Source organism: Calcarisporiella thermophila (assembly GCF_041956535.1).
Source record: "Calcarisporiella thermophila strain CBS 279.70 unplaced genomic scaffold VTP21scaffold_21, whole genome shotgun sequence".
Taxonomy (NCBI): Eukaryota; Fungi; Calcarisporiellomycota; class Calcarisporiellomycetes; order Calcarisporiellales; family Calcarisporiellaceae; genus Calcarisporiella; species Calcarisporiella thermophila.
In genome coordinates this window covers 276,196-294,075 of record NW_027192211.1, presented here as the reverse complement: position 1 = coordinate 294,075, position 17,880 = coordinate 276,196, and the positions used below count along the sequence as shown (strand labels likewise).

Sequence of the window (17,880 nt, the reverse complement as noted above, 5' to 3'; positions counted from 1 at the left end):
CAGCAGCAGCAGCAGCAGCAGCAGCACAACAACAGCAACAACAACAACAACAGCAGCAGCAGCAGCAGCAGCAGCATCAACAAAACCATCCACAAACTGCATCTCCTCCCATCGCAACGCAACCACAATCTAACTTACCTGCACCACCCTCTTCAGTCAAAGAAAACGCCACAGACAAGGTGTCGAGAACATCGACTCCACCTCAACCTCCTTCGCAAACCTTACAGCAAACCATCCAAGAAGCTGCATTAATTCAAGCGAATGAGGCGATTATCCAGCAGGCACTTATTAACTCGGCGGTAAATCAAGGCATGACGCTCGAGCAATTAGTCGATGCGCAGCAATCAGCATTGTCGCTGCAACAAGAGCAGAGCTCTTCCTCAACCCCTCAGGATCGGCAGTCCCCGCCCAAACATACTGTAGTTACCCCAACGGACTCGGCAATGAACAATTTCCTAGGCAACACGAATTCTTTGGGGGGAATGCTCTCCTCCAGTGATCAAGGGACCATGACACCCGTGATGGCGCAGGACATGCTTACAAATACCTCCAGTATGGTGAGTATCGTTTTTCAATCTAGAGATTTTGCTTCAGGGTACTTAACTGGTTGATGCCACGCTTCATTAGGTGAATACTCCCCAAACGACCCCCACTGTCAGTTCGGATAACGGAATCGTGCCCATGGAATCGGTCATTCCGACGGGGCAAACCCAGGTCTCTGCACAGCCCGTTGTCCTCCCCAGCCATCGATCGACTTCGACGACTCTGCCCCCCGGGGCAATGAGCCACCTCGCGAGACGTCCTGCCGGCCCTCGACGGCACACCTTTTCCGGCAAATATTCCCCGGAACTCAAGATGGTGTTCCAACCGCCAAACTATGCGGTCGATACCATAAGTGCTCACTCGCTTTCTCAGCCCGTGTCCCCCGCCCCCTCCCCCCTCAATCCCCTGTTCGAGTCACAACAGCTTAAACTGGAGAGGGATAAGGAGAGGGACAAAGAGAAAGTGCCAAAGTCTGAAGCTGCTCCAGATGGCACGAGCATGAACCCTTCTCTCGATGCGGAGATCCAGAAAGGCGTGCATCGGCTAGCGGTGAATAGTGCTGACTCGTCGACGCGAACTTCGCCATCCCCCGGCGACGAAGAGTTGGAGGAGGGGGAGGAGGATGAGGAAGCAACAGAGAAAGGCGGGGGGAGAATATGCAAATGGAAGGGGTGTTTCCAAGAGTTTCCTACAATGCAAGCACTCATATCTCACTTGGCCGAGGCTCATGTTGGGAGCGGGAAGGTAAATATAGTTTTATTAGCTCTATTTCCAAAGGCATTTAGGCCATGGTGATTCACGGATGTCTCCTTTTGTGTATCTTGTTCTCTAGGCAAAGTACTACTGTGAATGGACCGGCTGCTCGCGCATCAATAAACCCTTTAAAAAGCGCCACAAGATGTTCAACCACCTTCGCACCCATACCGGCGAACGCCCCTTCGTGTGCCAGGTGGCCGCCTGTGGGAAACGCTTTGCACGGCCTGATTCTCTGAGCACGCACATGAAGACCCACTCCACGATGCGGCCCTACATATGCCGCGTTAAGGGCTGCGGTAAAGCCTACTACCATTCTCGCTCGCTGAGAAAACACGAGCGCACCCATGATCCCCAGCCCTATCCGCCCCAGCACCATCCGTTCCATGCCATGCAGGACACGAGGATGCGTCCCCCTCTACATGGCGCCAGCTACTTTCCGCAACCCATGATTGCTTCGGGAGCCATGGATGGCCTCCATTTTGCAGGAGCCCTAGCCAACCCGCAAGCAGCCCAAGGGTTTGCCCATTTCGGCATTGGGCAGCCACCCCACAAGCTGGACACCAAAGCAAGTGAGATGCTCAGCAACGGAGAGCAACGTGCTAATCCCGTGGGCGCCTATCCCAATATCCTCCCTTCCCAGAGTGACGGCGGGACCACTCCAGGACTAGCCCCGTCTTATCCGTTTTAGTTATTAGCTAGTGTACTGGTTGCCCACCTTTAGAATGCTGTCTGTGTATATATTTATTTATTTTAACGTGGATCTATTGTGTATTGTTTGTTCTTCTATTACTCTGTTTTTTCTTTCTGTATTTTTCACCCCCCCCCCTCCCTCCCTCTCTCCTCTCCCCTTCCCTTTTCGTCTTAAGCATACTTACCATTACTTTATTTTTTTATGTTTTTTACTTCGTCATTCACTTTCTGAAGTTTGTTTCCCTATTTAAACTAAAAAAGGACTTTCTTCTTTATATTGTGCCAATGTATTGGGCGAGTCGTAGAGTATGCGTGTCCAGGGGATGGGGCGAACCCCTCCCTCATCGATACGGAATTCCTCGACCATATTTATCTCGAATACCTAGTAACCACAGCTAATCACGAATGTCCCTGTAAGGGGAATCATTCGATTAGAGGGTGAATAAAGCATTCTTAGTGTTTAAGAGAAAAGAAAACACGAATGCGGCCCATTTTCCGATTCTTATACCCATCCCCGTTTGTTTACCTCTGGGTTGTGACTCGCATGACAAATAGATGCTAGGATAGGTCTGATAGCTTACGCAATGCACAATCTTCTCTCAACTTCCATTTGATAAGCCTTTTTGCTCCCGCCTCAGGAGAAAAGGGGAAGGGACGCGTATCCAACCCCCTCTTTTGTATTCGTACTCAAACCAACGCAATCCATCCTAATCTTATATAATGGAGGATAACTCTATTGAGAAGTTCATTGACCTTGGCATTCTGGCTGAAGAGGGCGGCGGCGAGCCCGAGGTGCGTAGCGCCTCCGACCTGCTCAAGCTCCTGCTTGGAGACGAGCTTGATCGGGTGACGGTGGCAGAGCCAAGCGAGCTAACTAATCCTGATGTGGCCGTGGCGGATGCCTTCCGCTTCAACGGATTCGATCCTCTGCTCCAGCCTGAGTCACCCCAGATGGCCGAGACTATCTCGCCAGCTGAGCTGCGGCTCTCTCCTGATGACCAATCGTCGGAAGATGCCACCATGACGGATGCCAAGCCCGCAGCAGTGGACTTGGAGGCATTACAAAAGATCATCGATGATCGTATTGCTAAAACATTAAAATCGTCCACATCTCCCGCTCCCATCGCCTCCTCTAACGACCACAACGCCTCAACCTCAAAATCATCGTCATCCGTGAGCAAGCAAACGAAGGCTTCCAACAAGAAGGCCGGGTCCCCCCCCATCGGAGCAGATTGCGACACAAAGCCGAGGCCCGTATACGATGATGTGCCGTCTCCGGAGGAGATCAAGAAGATGAGCTCTAAAGAGAAGCGCCAGCTACGCAACAAGATATCAGCTCGCAACTTCAGAGTCCGTAGAAAAGGTGACTATCTCGACGCGGCTCTCTAGGTGATTTGGCTGGGTTTTTCTCATTCTTTTTTATTTTGCGCCCTCCTAGAGTATATCAGCAGCTTAGAAGCCGAGATCCAGCTTCATAAATCAGAGGCGTCGGAGCTCCGCGAGACACTCAACAAGATCATGCAAGAGAACCAGCAGCTGCGCGAAGAGGTGGCTATGCTTCGAGCCAAACAGGATGCATCCAAACCCGCAGAAGAGGATGTCCTTTATAGCCAGAGGCTGCCCTCGGAGTCTCCCGCTGAGGAGGACCGCAACTCTCTCCCCTATCCAAACTCGCCCAGTCTCCTTCTTCCGAATCTGCACAAGGATGTCCCCAACTCGTCTGCCCTCGCGAGCTCGAGCAGCGGTGGCGAGCGTTGGCGCGACACGCGCATCCTTGTCCACCGGGCCATCCTCCCCGAGTGGAACTGGGCCGACATCCTTACCACTCCTCCTGCCAAGCCTATATCCAACGTGGAGAAGGAGAGTGTCTCCAGCGCCATCGCCCCCGTTTCTACCATGTACAGCCAGCTAGACCTGTCTGTATTTGATGAGAAGCCCCATGCCGCCGTTCTGCTTGGGGCACTGGTGTGGGAGCTGATGGCGACGGGGATCCCGCTTCCCTCGTTCCTTCTTGGAAACGCCCTCCTCCATACTAAGCCGGCCTTTTCCGGTTGGGACGCGTCTTGGACAGTCTAGCGTATGCACGGATAACTAAACTTGTGTTTTCTCGTTCTCCAGATATGTAATAGCGCCTTTTATTTAGTGAGTTTTGATTTTGATTTCTTCTTCTATTCTGTTGTTTCCCATCCAATCCACTCTCCTCAGCCTTTCTTTTTGTTAATCCCAGTATATAATTCAAAGTGTATTTTCATCTTCTGGTACTTTTGCATAATAAAAATTTTGGTCCCAAAAATTTTTTCAAGGTGATCTGCGAGGAAATTGAACCAATTGCTGAGGGGAGCTGGAAAAGAAAAAAAAGGAAAGGTCCCAGAAGCGTATTTTTCTTATTTTTGAAAAGTCGTTTATTTTTTTTTTTACGAGACCATCATTTAGAATCCCATCAAGCATCGCGGCAATATTATTAGGTAAGCAGAACACGTTAGCAGCCGTCATGTTTCCATCTCCATGAGCGCGGATGCACGCAGATTCACTCACTCTCTCTGTTTTCATCTTGCCTCCCCTCCCCCCACCCCTCTGCCCCTCTCCAACCCTTCTCCCTCCCCTCCTCTCTCCTTATCGCATCCCTATCTTGGCCATAGAGCATTGGCAGTTCATCCACCTCTTCCTCATCTTCAACCAACGGTAGCACACACAAATAACAAGGAGACATGACAGTAGAGACCGAATCGGTCACCGTGTCCATCCGCAGTTTACTCCACAGACCCACTCCATCGGCAACGGCGCCTCCCATCGCGACGGAAAAGAAGGAGAATCCGGCCAGCGGCTCCCCGATGTTCACCGACACGCTCTACATCACGGAGCCAGGAACGAACGCGAGCGAAGCAGAGATAACCGAATTGATGAGCGCGTGTCAGCCAACCGAGTAGGCCATTCGTCCAGTTTTTTATTAGCTTTGTTTTATTGTGGGATGGATAGTAGTAACGTTCGCTTTGATGCATTTGTTTAGAGTGAAATTCTACGAAGAGAGAACCCATCTACACGGGCACATACGATTCCCATCTTCAAAACAAGGTAAAATGAGAATGCATCACCGCGATGAGTATTCGTATTTCAAATGCTATCGTACATCTATTAGCGGAACGCGCTTTCGCCCTGTTCAATGAGACGGTTGTGGGCACGCAGCTTCACCCCATCTATCTCTCCATCACCTCCTCCAGCTCGCAAAAGGTAGAAGCACAAGCAAAAAAGCTCCTTGTAAGCCAGCTTCCTCTTCACGCCGACAACAACTTCCTTTTCAACCTGTTCCGCCCACACGGCCCCATTGCGACGTGCCGGGTGCTGATCGACAACGGCATGTTTAAGGGGAGCGCTCTCATCCATTATTTTGTGCAGGCGGATGCGGAGCAGGCCATGAAAGAGATGGTAAATCGCCTTCTTCCCAATTGCACACTTTATGGGGGGAGTGAAATAACGCGTCCAATTCTTCTCTCTTGTCTTGCGTTCCTATGTAGCATGGAAGAGACATTAGCGGACGAAATATGTATGTAGATCTATCGGGCGTATTGCTTTCTATGTGTCCATTTTTATGTTATTGACTGCAATGGCCCCCTCCCCTCCTTTATTCACGCTCATAGCGCCGTCGAATGGTACGACTCGCAGCACTACGCCACCTCCACCACCTCGAGCCCTTCCACGCCTCAATTGGTAGTTTCCTCCACGGCCACCTCTCCCACTCAGTCGAACGGTAGCTACCGCGCGCCCCCCGTCAAGCTGGTCGACCAGCAGCTCTATGACCCCACCAATCTCTATGTGAAAAACCTCGACATGCGAATCACAAGCACCGACCTATTCAGCCTCTTTAGTCGGTTCGGGCGCATCATCAGCGCACGCGTCATGACGAACCCCATCACCGGCCAATCCAAGGGGTTCGGCTTCGTAAGTTTCAGCAAGGCAGAGGAGGCGGCGCGTGCACTGCACGCCATGAACGGGCAACAGACCCTGTCCAAGCAGCTGATCGTGGCCTACCACGAGCCGAAGAAGAGCCGCGAGCAGAAAATCACCCCCGCCACCAGCCCCACATTACTTGCACCGGGCGGGATCCCGATCCGGCGCTTCTCCACCTCCGCCTACAATGACGTGCAGGTCCCGCCCGTCAGCAACTCCGACGGAACCGTCAACAGCGAGTTCTTGTCGGCGCTCCCATCCTTGCCCGCACCCGTGCGAAATAACATCCTGCGCCCCGAGCTGGAGAAGCGGCTGGAGTCGCTGTGTCCGGCCGGCGAATCCGATCGCATCGTCGGCCAATTGATGGACATGTCCGTATCGGACATTGGAGATGCGCTCAAGTCGCCCTCCGCGTTAGAGGCTAAAGTAAGCCATAGCAGTTGGACCGATTTAGCGCAATGCTAACTCCCTTTCTTTCCACCCAGGTTGGCGATGCTAAGCGGGCCATGGGCATGGTTCGAGCTGCCCCGGCCCCTTCGCAGGAGCATCTCTCCGTGCCCCGCACCCTCCGACGACGCGGCTCGGTTGGGTCGGTCTCCTCGGTGATGACGGAGCGAACGGCATCTGACCAAAAGAAGAAGATGACCGACGCAGTAGCGCGGATCACGTCCGAGTACGTCGAGGACATTGTCGACATGCTGTTAACATTACGGCGCAAGGAGCGTTCCCTGTGCCTTTTCAACCCGGACTACCTGCGTGAGAAGATCCGGATGGCACGCGAGGCGCTCGACATAGTTGGAGAGGAGGAGGAGCCGAGCGACTCGGAGGAGGAGGAGGAGATCGCGGCAGCAGAGGAGGAGGACGAGGAAAGAGAAAAGGAGCGCAAGAGGGTGCCGAAAGCGGTCGGCCCCGTGATCGCCGTCCCGCTGCCCCAGCACCAAGGCCAGACCCCGCTGGCCCAGGCGCCGAAAAAGCACCCGGAAGCCCACGTGCCCAGCAGTGCCGACAAACTGCTCTCCACGTTGGCAGGGCTGTCCGAGCATCAGCAGAAGGAGATCGTGGGCGAGCGCCTGTACCCGGTGATCAAGGCGCTTGGGGTGAAACGCGCCAACCGCATCACCATCCGGCTCCTGGACACAGAAGGAATCCATGTCCTTGTCCAAGCCTTAGACGACCCCACCCAACTGAGGACGCTCGTGGACAAGGCGGTGGTGTCCATGTCATAAACTCTCTCTACATCACTACATCTATAAACATAAACATAATGATATATCAGTGAGGTTCACCTAATGCTTATCAGGGGGAAGGGAAGGAGGAAAAAGGGTTTGACGGCCTTCATCATGCCTATAGGATGTGCTTTTTTTATTATTATTATTTTTACCACCATAATTTTTTATATTTTGTTTTGGATTCTTTTTGTCATCAAAAAAAAAAACTCAGCGTTCTCTCTCTTCTTTCCCTTGATAAAATATTCCACTTAAAATAAAATGTGCAAAACAATCCTTTTACCTTCAGCCAAAAAACCTCTTAATAGAGTTAAGGAGAAGGGAGGAGATCAACCCTATTCGAGAGGGGATCCGGCTCCTAATTACAAAGGCAATGGATAGAGGTCCTCGAGGGATTGAAAAGGGGAGCAAAAAGGGGCCGCCTCACTCGACTCCCCCTCTCCTCTTATGCAGAATCCCGGGATCGAACCGGGTACCTTAAGATCTTCAGTCTTACGCTCTCCCAGATGAGCTAACCCTGCACTGGATCACGTGCTTGGGAAAGCATCCTTAGCACTATGGTCGAGAGACTATGTCGTCGTAAAGTGGTGCGGGGGGGAGGGGGCTCGCTTGATGTTTCGGCCGGTTTTGGCTGCAGGTCGCCCCTTTGCATGCAAATCTCCCATCCTGTGGACGGCGAAGGTTCAATTTAAGCAGAAGTGCGTGGCATGCCTCATAAAAGAACAAACTGCCCCGTCTTTGGCATAGCCTTTCTTGTTTCAAACTGCATTCTTTTCCAGCTTCTCCTCCCCCCCTCCCCTCTCCTCGTCACCCCCAGCGCGTCATTGCCTACTCTATCTCGAGAGGCCGATGTGCCATTGGATTTTAGACTCCTATTTCCATTAAGCAGTTCTCAGGATGGCTTAGCAATGCATGCAGTCATCCCTCAGAACTTGCATGTAACAAGTGTCATCCTACTCAACTCTACAGGGGGAGGCTAGAGCCAAAAATGAACACAACTACGCCAAACGCCAAGGTTCGTGGGGTGTCTTCTTTGAAGACCTTCCCCAAAACCGAGTAATTGAATGGGGATTTTGCGCGCGAATACCACCACAGTCTTCTTTTTTTTTGGGCACATGCCGGTGTCAATGGGGGCTTCTTTAGAAAAAGGTTCTCTCCCTCCCCTCCGCCCAGTATCCGGCCGATGTCGAATACTCGGAAATCCTTCGACCCGGCCGGTTTGCGAGATGGATATTTCCTTCTAGGAAAGATTCAAACCTAGCCGACGGAGATTGGGAGGCTGGATGAGGCGATTCTAGGTTGAAGGAGTCACTTCGCCTCCGATTGGAAAGATATAGGCAAGATCTAGAAGCAGCCCATTATAAGCTTTGTTTACCAAAACCTTCTTTGGTCTACGAAATAAATCCTAAATAACCGTCGCGCACATAAGCCTTTATTATATAGCAGCGGGTTAGCATGCTGACTAGCAAGCCTTGGGGGGCAACAGCACTATGGCGTCTGCATGGCTCCTAAAGTGTTCCAGCGTGTTCTTGGTCATTTGCTTTCGGTTGATCGGGATGGCCGTTGTTCCGTTGTGTCGCGCCACGACGAAAGCTTCGGGCACGTCGTCAATCTCCTCGCGGATTCGCTGCACCGTGTCCTCAAGGGTATCGGCAGGCTGGGCAAATATGGCTCCAAGGAGGCTTGCGTTCTCCCGCGCCCCGGTATACACGAGTATTTCCCTCGCTGTCCGAGCAGATTGAGGCAAGAGCAGGGTCAATTAGTCCATTTCAATTCAGCGGGGAGAAAAGTCTTACCTTGGTGTGGATTTGGCTCCGAGTGAGCAGCAGGGACTGGCGATGGGCCGGCCTCGGGCGGGCTGGCGGGCATGGTTGCTGCTGCGGTGGGCTGCTGCGGTTCTGGCCTGGTGAAATCTCTGGCCGCCGAGCTATCGGGGACCGACCACAGTTTCTCGAGATCGGGATCGGAAAGGTAGCGAGGAGTGATGGGGAGGTCGGGCTCGGGGGGTGCGCCCGTCTTTGTAGAATCTGTCCACGATAAAGAGGGATTAGCGCCCGGGAGGGCTGTTGGTTACTCGCGGAAATGGAGGCCGCAAAAGGGACACAGCATCACTCAACCTTGAAGAAGCGCCATGACGGCGTCCGACTTTGCTAAATCTGCGGCCGTCTGCCCTTTGCTAGTCTTAAGGCTGGGATCTGCGCCGTTTCTTAGCAGCAGCTGAACGATGGCCTCGTTGCCGCGATGGGCTGCCCAGTGCAGCGGCGTCCATCCATTGATCTTGTGGGCCGCATTGATGTTTACGCCAGACTGGATATACACCTCGACCGCCTTCTTGTTGCCGAGGGAACACACCTGCATCACCACGCATGGGAGTCAGCGAGGGCGAAATTAGGGCCATGATGACCGGGGGGCGGTTAGAAGATTACCTCGCGCAATGCATCCTCTCTCGAGTCTGGATATTGCATAGTGCAAGCACGACCGGCGAAGTTGACCTAAACCCAAGTCAGTTGACTGCGTGGATTTTAGCTCAAAGTTTTAGATTGGTGAACTCTACACTGCCCATGCAGATTCCGTCTTCATTTAGATGAAAAAACTCTGGCTTTGTTTTTCAGGCTTGTGTGCCCCAACCTCTTTCCAATCTCCGTTCTAATCTTTTCTCCCTTTCTCTTCCTCTCGCTCCAGAGTGTCAAGCGCAAGCCAACCGCTGTATGAGCCGCCGGATTCACGCCTCTTCCCACTGCTGCATCTCGTCCATTCATCTCTCGCCATCAACTCGCGCACGCCTGCACTGCATATCTGCCAATGTCAACCTCCCCCTATGATGTTTAATGCCGCCCTCTCCATTAGTTGTGTCTTTTTCTGTTAATAAGCCTCCCTGTAATTGCTCTTATTCCCCGTGCCCCCCCCCCCCCCCGAGTTAATTGCCTCGACTTATTCTTACTAATCCACATTGAGTCCCCATTTGCTTGTTTCTCTCCCCTCTCCTTCTCTCCCCCTACCATGTTGCGATGTGTCCAGAGACTATACACTCATCTGCTGTATCAAGGCGGGTGGAAACCCCCACGCTTCTCAGTGTCCGAACACTGGAAACAGCTGGTCGAGGGCGAAGTTTGGGACGCCCAGCTAATCTACGAGCTGCTTATGCTCCAGCATGTACATAAACAGGGTGAGCTATTGCTTTCTTTTCGCTGCTCTTGTCTTTTGCCACCCTTTCGCGTTCCTTGGACGCTAATGATCATGATGCCTTCCCCTCAGACGAGTATTATATGCTGCTTATTGGGGCCGTCATGGATTCGCTTGTCACCGAAAACGAGGCCAGGCCCATGATATTCTCCTATTTTATCTACGTTAACAGCCTATTGCCTTGGCCGAGTAAGAAGACCTACCGTCGAATCAACTCAGTCATCTTCAAAAAGTTGCGACAAGGTAGGGATCTCTTTTCTTCCACCCTCTGCCCCCCCCCCCCCCGCCTCGCTTTAGTTGCACTCTATGCTTACACTTTGCCTGCGCTTTGTGCAGGGAGCGAGAAAAAAAAAATATACAGTGGGCGCCGCGTTTGTGTGGGGCGTGATGGCCGAAAAGCTTGCTTGCGACCCCGAGGAGATGCTGCTTGAGAATAGCGACGTTACGCGAGCACTTGTGGAGATCCTGGTGACGGAAGGCGAGGACAGCAGAGCTCGCTTGTTTGCGCTGATCGCTCTAGAGAAGCTAGCCGGGACGAGTAAGTGATCTTGTATGCGTTCTTCTTGAAAAAATTGGGTACATGATTTTTGGTTGCTCAGCGCGCAACAAAGACAAGATATTGAAGCACAAGCCTGACCTCCGTCAGGCCCTCGTCCGGATCATCGCCTCTGCCCTTTCTTCTTCTTCTTCTACTTCTTCTTCCTCCCCCTCCCCCACCTCCGCCTTCCCTAGCCCGCTTCTGCGGCAACTTGGGTTTTGTGCGCAGTGGGCCCTCAATAATGCATTTGATGGACACCTCACTCCTCAGGATCCCGAGAGCGTCTCCATTTTGCTCCCACAAAATGAGGGAATGAGCACGGAGGAGAGTGGGATAAGGGTTATGCTGAACTCTTTGGACGCGACCCACCGTTTCAAACTGGCTTCCACCGGCTTGGAGCTTCGAAATGATAGCCCCACTTTTGAGTCGGTTCGCGCCACTTTCTCGATCCGCCCTCAGGTGGAGCAGAATGGAGCAAAAAGCTTCTATTATGAGGTGGAGGTGTTCACCGAAGGAGTGATGCAGATTGGATGGGCCACTCGGCGCTGCCTCTTCAACGCCGAACAGGGAAAAGGCGTTGGCGACGATGCCCATGGGGTGGGGTATGATGGATATAGATGCTGCGTATGGATAGGAGGGGACCGCATACCGCTAGAGGCGGAGAAGTGGAAGGCTGGAGATGTTCTTGGCGTGGGGCTGGACTTTGTGAAAGGTTTGTCGTTTTGGCTTAATGGGCGGAGGCTGGTGCTCCAGGATGAGGCTGAAGACGGGTGGGTCACTCTACCCCCCGATACGTTGAAGGAATTCGCCGAAAGGGGGGTCTACCCTGCTCTGTCGTTGACCACCTTTCAGCATGTGCTGGTGAACTTCGGGGCCACGCCTTTCAGGTACGTTTGTCTTCACCCTCGCGCCTTGTCACTCTTTCGACCCTTAAAACCGATATGCCAACCCCCTTGGGGGGTGGCGGCATTATTCCCATCATGTTAGATATCCCCCCGACCCCGATACGTATTGTAACCTCAACTCCATTGCCATCCTCCCGGCATCCCTCCGTCGTAAAATCCACCTCACCGCGCACCGTTCCCTCCGGCTTCAGTTGCTGGCAACTGAGGATCTTACCGCCTCCGATTCCCAGGCGTTCCGACTGCCGCAATGTGTGATTTGCTACGATGGGGCTCAAGAGATGAAGTTGGTCCCGTGTGGACACGAGGGATTGTGCGGTTGTTGTGCAGGAATGGTAGACGTTTGCCCATTCTGCCGCGAGCCAATCATTGGCCGCGAGGTGGTGGAGTTGCGAGAGGAAGAGGGGGAAGAGGAAGAGGAGGAGGAGAAGGAGGAGGAGGAGAGGAGAAAAGCGGAAGAGGAGGAGAGAGGGAGGAGAGGCGAAGAAGAAAAGGCAAAAGAAAAATCGATATGCCCCTCCCTCTGCAGGTCCTCCGAGTGCTCTTCTCCCGTCTCGCCTCTCTCCTTTGGAGACGAGGAGGATTTCGACTTGGAATTTGATAGAGTCACACCCGCCCCGCCCTCCTCGGTAAAAGAATGCTATCCCATACTGTATCAGCATCCCTATGAAGTGATGGGGTGCAACTAGGCTTCTCTTGCCCTCGGGCTGGTAAGCCTCGGTGGTCTTGTGAGGATGCTCTATCTTTACACAAAGTTATCCAAACATCGTTGGAATTCATTATTATACTACGAATATGGACATTGGCCGAAAAGAAGGGGGAAAAAAAGGTAGCGCTTTTATTTTTTTCTTTCGTTCTGTAAGCAGAGAGTATGTTTCTGGAGATCGCTTTTTCTCCTCTCCTATTTATTTATTTATTCGTTCCTCTCTTCTATTTGTTTCACCCCCATTCGATATGATTACTTCGACTTTTTCGTATAGTATTTACTCTAAAGTGACATTGATATAGTCAGATAGGGTTTTTTTCCCCCTTTTACGTTTACCACTCCTCAACATTGATTTGCTCATAATGGCTCGCTTTATCTGCTTTCCATTAAACTACAGTATACATTGTTTTTTTTGCTATCATTTTTTTTTCTTTTTTTTTTTACTTTTTTACTTGTTACTTTTTACTCTTTTCTTTATCCGATATTTTATTACACTTTTCATGCATTACCTATGAATATCGATGCCTTTTTTTTGGGTCCCAAGTATCACCGTGTCCACCCTGACCCGAGTGTGTTTTCAACGTGTGGCTTCCCTTCATGAAAAGAGGGTTTGCTGCCATATGGAAACTTTAGCGCGGTTATGATCCGCGAGACTTCTGACTCCTGGCAGGGAGCCGCGGCGTTTTGTTCTGTTCTTCTTTTTGTTTTAGGAAATTTCCCACCCTCTCCCCTCTCCCCCCTCCCCTCTGAAATCCGGAATCTTCTTATCTCCAACGGAAATAGGAGGTGAACCTCAAGTTTGTTTTATTGACGCTGAACCTTCTGCAGGGTCATCCAATGGCCATGACATCATGTCGCCGGTCCACTTCGTGACTAAATCAACGCACGAAGTGGACCATAGAAGGGAATGAGCCGCAAAAAGGAACTATCGAGTAAAATGCACATGGATGAAGGCAAGGTTGAAAGAGGAGGAGAGGAAAAGGAAAAAAAAATAGAGTGAGAAGAGGGGAGGGGGGACAGACAGCAAAGGCAAAGTAGTACTATGCCCATGGTTCCCCATCCAAACCCCCAAAGAATCATGCATGGTATCGAATTCTATTCCTGTGGATGACAATGAGACTTGTATTGAAAAACATAAGACACCGTTCGCTGGCCCGCCTCCGCTCGAAGAATAGCATCGGGCAGCTTCTGGAGCTCTGCGTCGCCATGGTGGTTCCACCTGAAAAGAGAAATCAGGAAAAAAATAATCAGATAAATCCGTCAATCCAGTTGGAAAAGTGGTCAAGTTAAGCCATTCGCGAGCCATAGGACAAAAAAAAGAGCACGAAAACAAATGCAAGCAAAAGAGAGAAAAGGTTCCATTCGGTCCAGAAAATACAACTTACGTGCTAGCGTCCCCATATTGCATATTTGCAGCGCGCACAATTTGGCGCCCATCTTTACATCTCTTGCACCGGAAGGTGTCGTGAGTCTCGCACTCTGTATTCTCGTTGAATTGGAAGAGTTGGCGCAGGTTCTCTTGAGAGAAGTGGCGTTCGACGTCGGCCGATTCGTCCACCACACAGGTGCTCAGCGACTGCTTATGCTATCATCCAACCGGAAAAATATGAGGAGGCCAAAATAAAAAGAGTTAGAGTCTGCCGGCCTGTAGAAAGGGAGAGGGAAATAAAGGCGAGCATACACTTTGTCGCTGGAAGATTTTTTCCTCGATGGTGCCTGTGGCTATGAATCGGTAGATAAAACCTATATTGGAAGTTCAGCCACCCCCCCCCCCCACAGCGTTAGTTAGAGTTCCGAGGAAGACTAAAGGAGGGAGCGTATTCAATTACAGTCTTTCTTTTGCCCGTCACGCCACACCCTAGCCAGCGCCTGTTGATCCGAACCAGGATTCCAGTCTATGCGGGGAGAAATGCTTGGTAAAACCAGAAGGTCAACACAGTGGAACCCGGGCTCAATCTAGACAAACCTGGGTCAAAGAGCACCAGCCGGTTGGCAGCCACCAAGTTCAACCCGCAGCCCGCCGCCTTGCTGCTCAGCAGGAAGATGAACTCTGTTCCGTTTGGATCGTTAAACCGATCTACGAGCTTCTGCCGCTTGGAAATGGTCGTGGACCCATCGAGGCGAAGGCAGCCGTATTTACGCTGGCGGCACAACTTCTCAAAGAGGTCGAGTGTCTGCGTATAGTTGCTGATCAGCACAACCTTGTCATTGGTTTCCTCGTTGATTTTCTCAAGCATCCTTTGGGTAGGGTATTAGGTTAACCAAAAAAAAATCAAAGGGAGCGGCATATGAAAGTATCCATGGGTGAATCTACCTTTCTAGTACAAGCATCTTGCCCGAATAAGCTGCAATCATGTAGCGCCTCTTGTCCTTAACATAATTCTCCGGGAGAAGCACCTCGGACCCCTCGAGCTCGTCTGGAAGATTCAGCAAGTCTGGGTGATTACACAGCTTCTTCAACATGGTGATGGCCTTGAGTGGCTGACTGCCGGTCCCACGCAACAGCTTCTTGATCTCGGGTGAAGTGATGAAAAAATTGTACAGCATCAATTGGAGCTCGGACAATCTACAGAACACAACGTGCTCATATTTTACAGGCACTAGGTCATCGAAAAAAAAAATCAGAAAACGAGATAGAGTTGCTGTTGGCTATTCGCAAGTGCACTTACGATATTTCGTCAATAAATCATTGGTGCGCCGGATAATAATCTTACTGACGGTTTCCCAAAGCTCCCGCAACTTTTGATCGCCTAGCTCCCGCTCCTTGTCGGTGGCGAGTGCGTCTCGACCGCGAAGGATGGGCAGCTCAAAGTCGCGTCGAAAGTTAGTTCCAAGGAGACCAGGCTATATATTTGAAGAAATAGGTAAAGGTGTGGGCGCAGTTGGAAAGGGAGCTTCGCATTAATCAGACTTACCGCAACAAATGATAATAGAGTAAAGTATTCGGTAAGATCATTCTTGTGAAAAAATTCATGACAAAGAAATTAGCAATGGTGCAAAAGAATCTACGCGTTTCTAGCCTTGTATACCTGCAAGGGGGTGCCCGAGAGAATTACTCTCCGCTGTACTTGGATGGAATTCAATGCCTGGAATGTTTGCGAGTCTACGGTGGCGTGAAGAAAAAAAAATTTAAAAGGTTATCCTCCGCATAGGATAAAACCAACAGCAGATTTTCTGTCAAAATACCAGAATTTTTTAATCGATGTCCTTCATCGCAGAGCAAGAGCCCAATAGGTATATTCTGTAGTAAATTTATATGTCCACGAAGCGTTTCGTAAGAGACAATCAGAACTATGATATAGTAGTGGTTAAAAAAATTGTTCATTGAATAATGTGCGAAATAATTACCCGGATTCACCACCATCCGACCATGAGCAGATGCAAAGGCTTTCAAGGAGCTTATGAGATTTTCTTTACTGCCACTTTTGTCAATAACTAAGGGGCTAATACGGGATGGGCCCAGCCATTTCACTATTTAGGGATGTTAATATTAGCACGCTTTTGAACGGCTGCTTGCCATATTGAAACATAGTATCTCTAATATTTACCTAGTTCGTTTGCCCAGTTTCTCACCAGACTTGAGGGGCAGGTAATAATGGCCTTTTCTATGGTAGGTTTAGTTGGATGAGGCGATTGTCGTAGAAGTGACCAAAGCAGCGTTATACATTGGAGCTATCGTTTAAGGGTCAACACGTGGGAAGAGGAGACCATGTAAACATGAGGATATAAATACCGTTTTCCCGAGCCCCATTTCATCCGCCATGATACAACTATAGATGGCACGCAAATTATAAATAAAATACTGAATAAGTGTTCAAAGGATCTCTTCTTTCGGCTTACCCAAAACTATTCTGAATTATTTTCCCAGTAACGCAGTTATACATGAATTTGACACCTTCTATCTGATGTGGTCGCAGCACTCTACCCAGTACCGGATCCACCACAACATGCACTCGGGTGATTTCCTGCTTTTTGTGGCCTAATATTTCGGCCAGGGAACGGCTAGATTTGACATTTCCTTTGGAAGCATTCTCTGCTGCATTCCTAGCTTGTTCTTCTTCCTGCTGCTTGATCACTTCCTCATCAAGCGTAGGATCGTATAAAATAATAGCATCTTCTGCTGTGTGGTCATGCACCGCTCGTGTCGAGAAACCAAGCATGCGTCGCACGCCCAATGTTCGATTTGTGACGGTAGATACCAGGGAAGCCGCGCGCGGATGCGTGATTTCTCCTTTCTCATTTCGCTGAAATGGGATGACAAATTTCTTGGTCAGGATTGCCCTTGAATCTTGGCCATTCTTTTTCGAGATCAATGTAGGAGTATTGTAGGCGCGAATGGTTGGAGATCGACCCAATGCAACCCCGGATCTTGTTGTCCTGTTGGATGCTACTGCCTTCTTGGTAGAAAGGCGAGGCCGCTTAGCAGACTTAACACTATCGCTATCATCGGAATAATCCGAATCTTCTTCCGAGTCATCGACTGCTAACACTTCATCGTCTGCCAATCCAATGCCACTGTCATCCTCTGCCTCGCAATCCACAAATGAGCTGCTTTGTGATTTTTTTGATTGGGAACTCTCCGAGCCCTGAGAACTTGAGGAGCTATGTAGAGACGAGACGGTGTGCTTTGAAAAAGATCGCCTTAATAATGGCATTTTATGCTGTATTACATATAGTTGTCAAAATGATCTTTGTAAAGGGAGGGAAATAAAATACTTAAACAAAGAGCGAGAAAATCACGAACAAGCGCGAGCATGCGCGAAAAAGGGAAATTAAATCAATTCGATTTGGTCGAACGAGAGACGAATAGAATTCAGTTATGATACTGAAACTTTATTGAATATCAAATGTATGAATAAAAGAGAGACATACCTATTGTAAAAAAAAAGGACCTATAGAAAACCTGTTCTTTTAGTAGAACTATTTTATATTATATGTGAAAGAAAAGAAAGAAAATCTGGGAGAATAGGCTTTCAAATGAGCCAAAATGGGTCAACAATTCCTGCTCCTTCACTGTAAGCGCCTACAAATCCACTCCCAGAGCCAAACAAGTTATCATATCCATAACCTACTTGCCCTAAGCCAACTACGCCCGGAAAGAATTGGCGCTTCGCCACGACCGTGTTAGTAGCAGCGGTGTTGTAGGTGTTTGCATTGTTGGCCGCATTTGTGTGCTCATTTGCCCTCACATTGGCGGCAAGGTTGGCACGGTGATCGAAGCAGTTGTCTGTATTAGCGGCATTTAATTGGTAGGCATTGTTAGCGTAGTAAGGCCTGTGACAGGAGGGGTATCCCCAACCCCACCCGCCATATCCGCTACAAGGATTGCACGCTCCCCACCCTCCCAATCCTCCCAATACTCCCAATCCTCCCAATCGCAACCGAATTTGT

General features: G+C 50.3%; 6 protein-coding genes and 1 non-coding gene across 7 annotated transcripts in view; 3 read left to right on the top strand and 4 right to left on the bottom strand.

Annotated features, from left to right (window-relative positions):
• Nucleotides 1-2,709: 2,709 nt before the first annotated feature.
• On the top strand, nucleotides 2,710-4,065 carry VTP21DRAFT_5187 (uncharacterized protein; the record flags this gene model as incomplete). Its single annotated transcript, XM_069395681.1, has 2 exons — nucleotides 2,710-3,352; nucleotides 3,428-4,065. The coding sequence occupies 2 exons, from the start codon at nucleotides 2,710-2,712 to the stop codon at nucleotides 4,063-4,065; spliced, it is 1,281 nt and encodes a 426-aa protein (XP_069248262.1).
• A 632-nt stretch (nucleotides 4,066-4,697) lies between these two features.
• VTP21DRAFT_5186 (uncharacterized protein) lies at nucleotides 4,698-7,160 on the top strand (the record flags this gene model as incomplete). The annotated part of the gene is made up of 6 exons (XM_069395680.1): nucleotides 4,698-4,912; nucleotides 4,997-5,061; nucleotides 5,126-5,412; nucleotides 5,502-5,530; nucleotides 5,625-6,360; nucleotides 6,420-7,160. The coding sequence occupies 6 exons, from the start codon at nucleotides 4,698-4,700 to the stop codon at nucleotides 7,158-7,160; spliced, it is 2,073 nt and encodes a 690-aa protein (XP_069248261.1).
• A 448-nt stretch (nucleotides 7,161-7,608) lies between these two features.
• VTP21DRAFT_t209 lies at nucleotides 7,609-7,681 on the bottom strand. The gene has a single exon. It is a non-coding gene; the product is annotated as a tRNA-Phe (tRNA).
• Nucleotides 7,682-8,622: 941 nt separating this feature from the next.
• VTP21DRAFT_5185 (uncharacterized protein) lies at nucleotides 8,623-9,625 on the bottom strand (the record flags this gene model as incomplete). The annotated part of the gene is made up of 4 exons (XM_069395679.1): nucleotides 8,623-8,885; nucleotides 8,957-9,187; nucleotides 9,278-9,512; nucleotides 9,587-9,625. 4 exons carry the CDS (start codon nucleotides 9,623-9,625, stop codon nucleotides 8,623-8,625), a joined length of 768 nt encoding a protein of 255 aa, XP_069248260.1.
• A 535-nt stretch (nucleotides 9,626-10,160) lies between these two features.
• On the top strand, nucleotides 10,161-12,472 carry VTP21DRAFT_5184 (uncharacterized protein; the record flags this gene model as incomplete). The annotated part of the gene is made up of 5 exons (XM_069395678.1): nucleotides 10,161-10,326; nucleotides 10,416-10,586; nucleotides 10,705-10,881; nucleotides 10,955-11,768; nucleotides 11,869-12,472. 5 exons carry the CDS (start codon nucleotides 10,161-10,163, stop codon nucleotides 12,470-12,472), a joined length of 1,932 nt encoding a protein of 643 aa, XP_069248259.1.
• A 1,112-nt stretch (nucleotides 12,473-13,584) lies between these two features.
• On the bottom strand, nucleotides 13,585-17,144 carry VTP21DRAFT_5183 (uncharacterized protein; the record flags this gene model as incomplete). Its single annotated transcript, XM_069395677.1, has 14 exons — nucleotides 13,585-13,708; nucleotides 13,875-14,074; nucleotides 14,171-14,232; nucleotides 14,319-14,384; nucleotides 14,456-14,727; nucleotides 14,804-15,089; nucleotides 15,159-15,333; nucleotides 15,405-15,446; nucleotides 15,519-15,592; nucleotides 15,676-15,780; nucleotides 15,838-15,960; nucleotides 16,038-16,161; nucleotides 16,223-16,259; nucleotides 16,330-17,144. The coding sequence occupies 14 exons, from the start codon at nucleotides 17,142-17,144 to the stop codon at nucleotides 13,585-13,587; spliced, it is 2,505 nt and encodes an 834-aa protein (XP_069248258.1).
• Nucleotides 17,145-17,462: 318 nt separating this feature from the next.
• The window catches only part of VTP21DRAFT_5182 (uncharacterized protein), a gene marked incomplete at both ends in the record, with an annotated part of 2,284 nt that continues 1,866 nt past the window's right edge, over nucleotides 17,463-17,880 (bottom strand). The window contains one exon of the mRNA XM_069395676.1: nucleotides 17,463-17,763. Coding sequence (XP_069248257.1) covers nucleotides 17,463-17,763 — 301 coding nt within the window. The remainder of the gene's footprint in view (nucleotides 17,764-17,880) is intronic.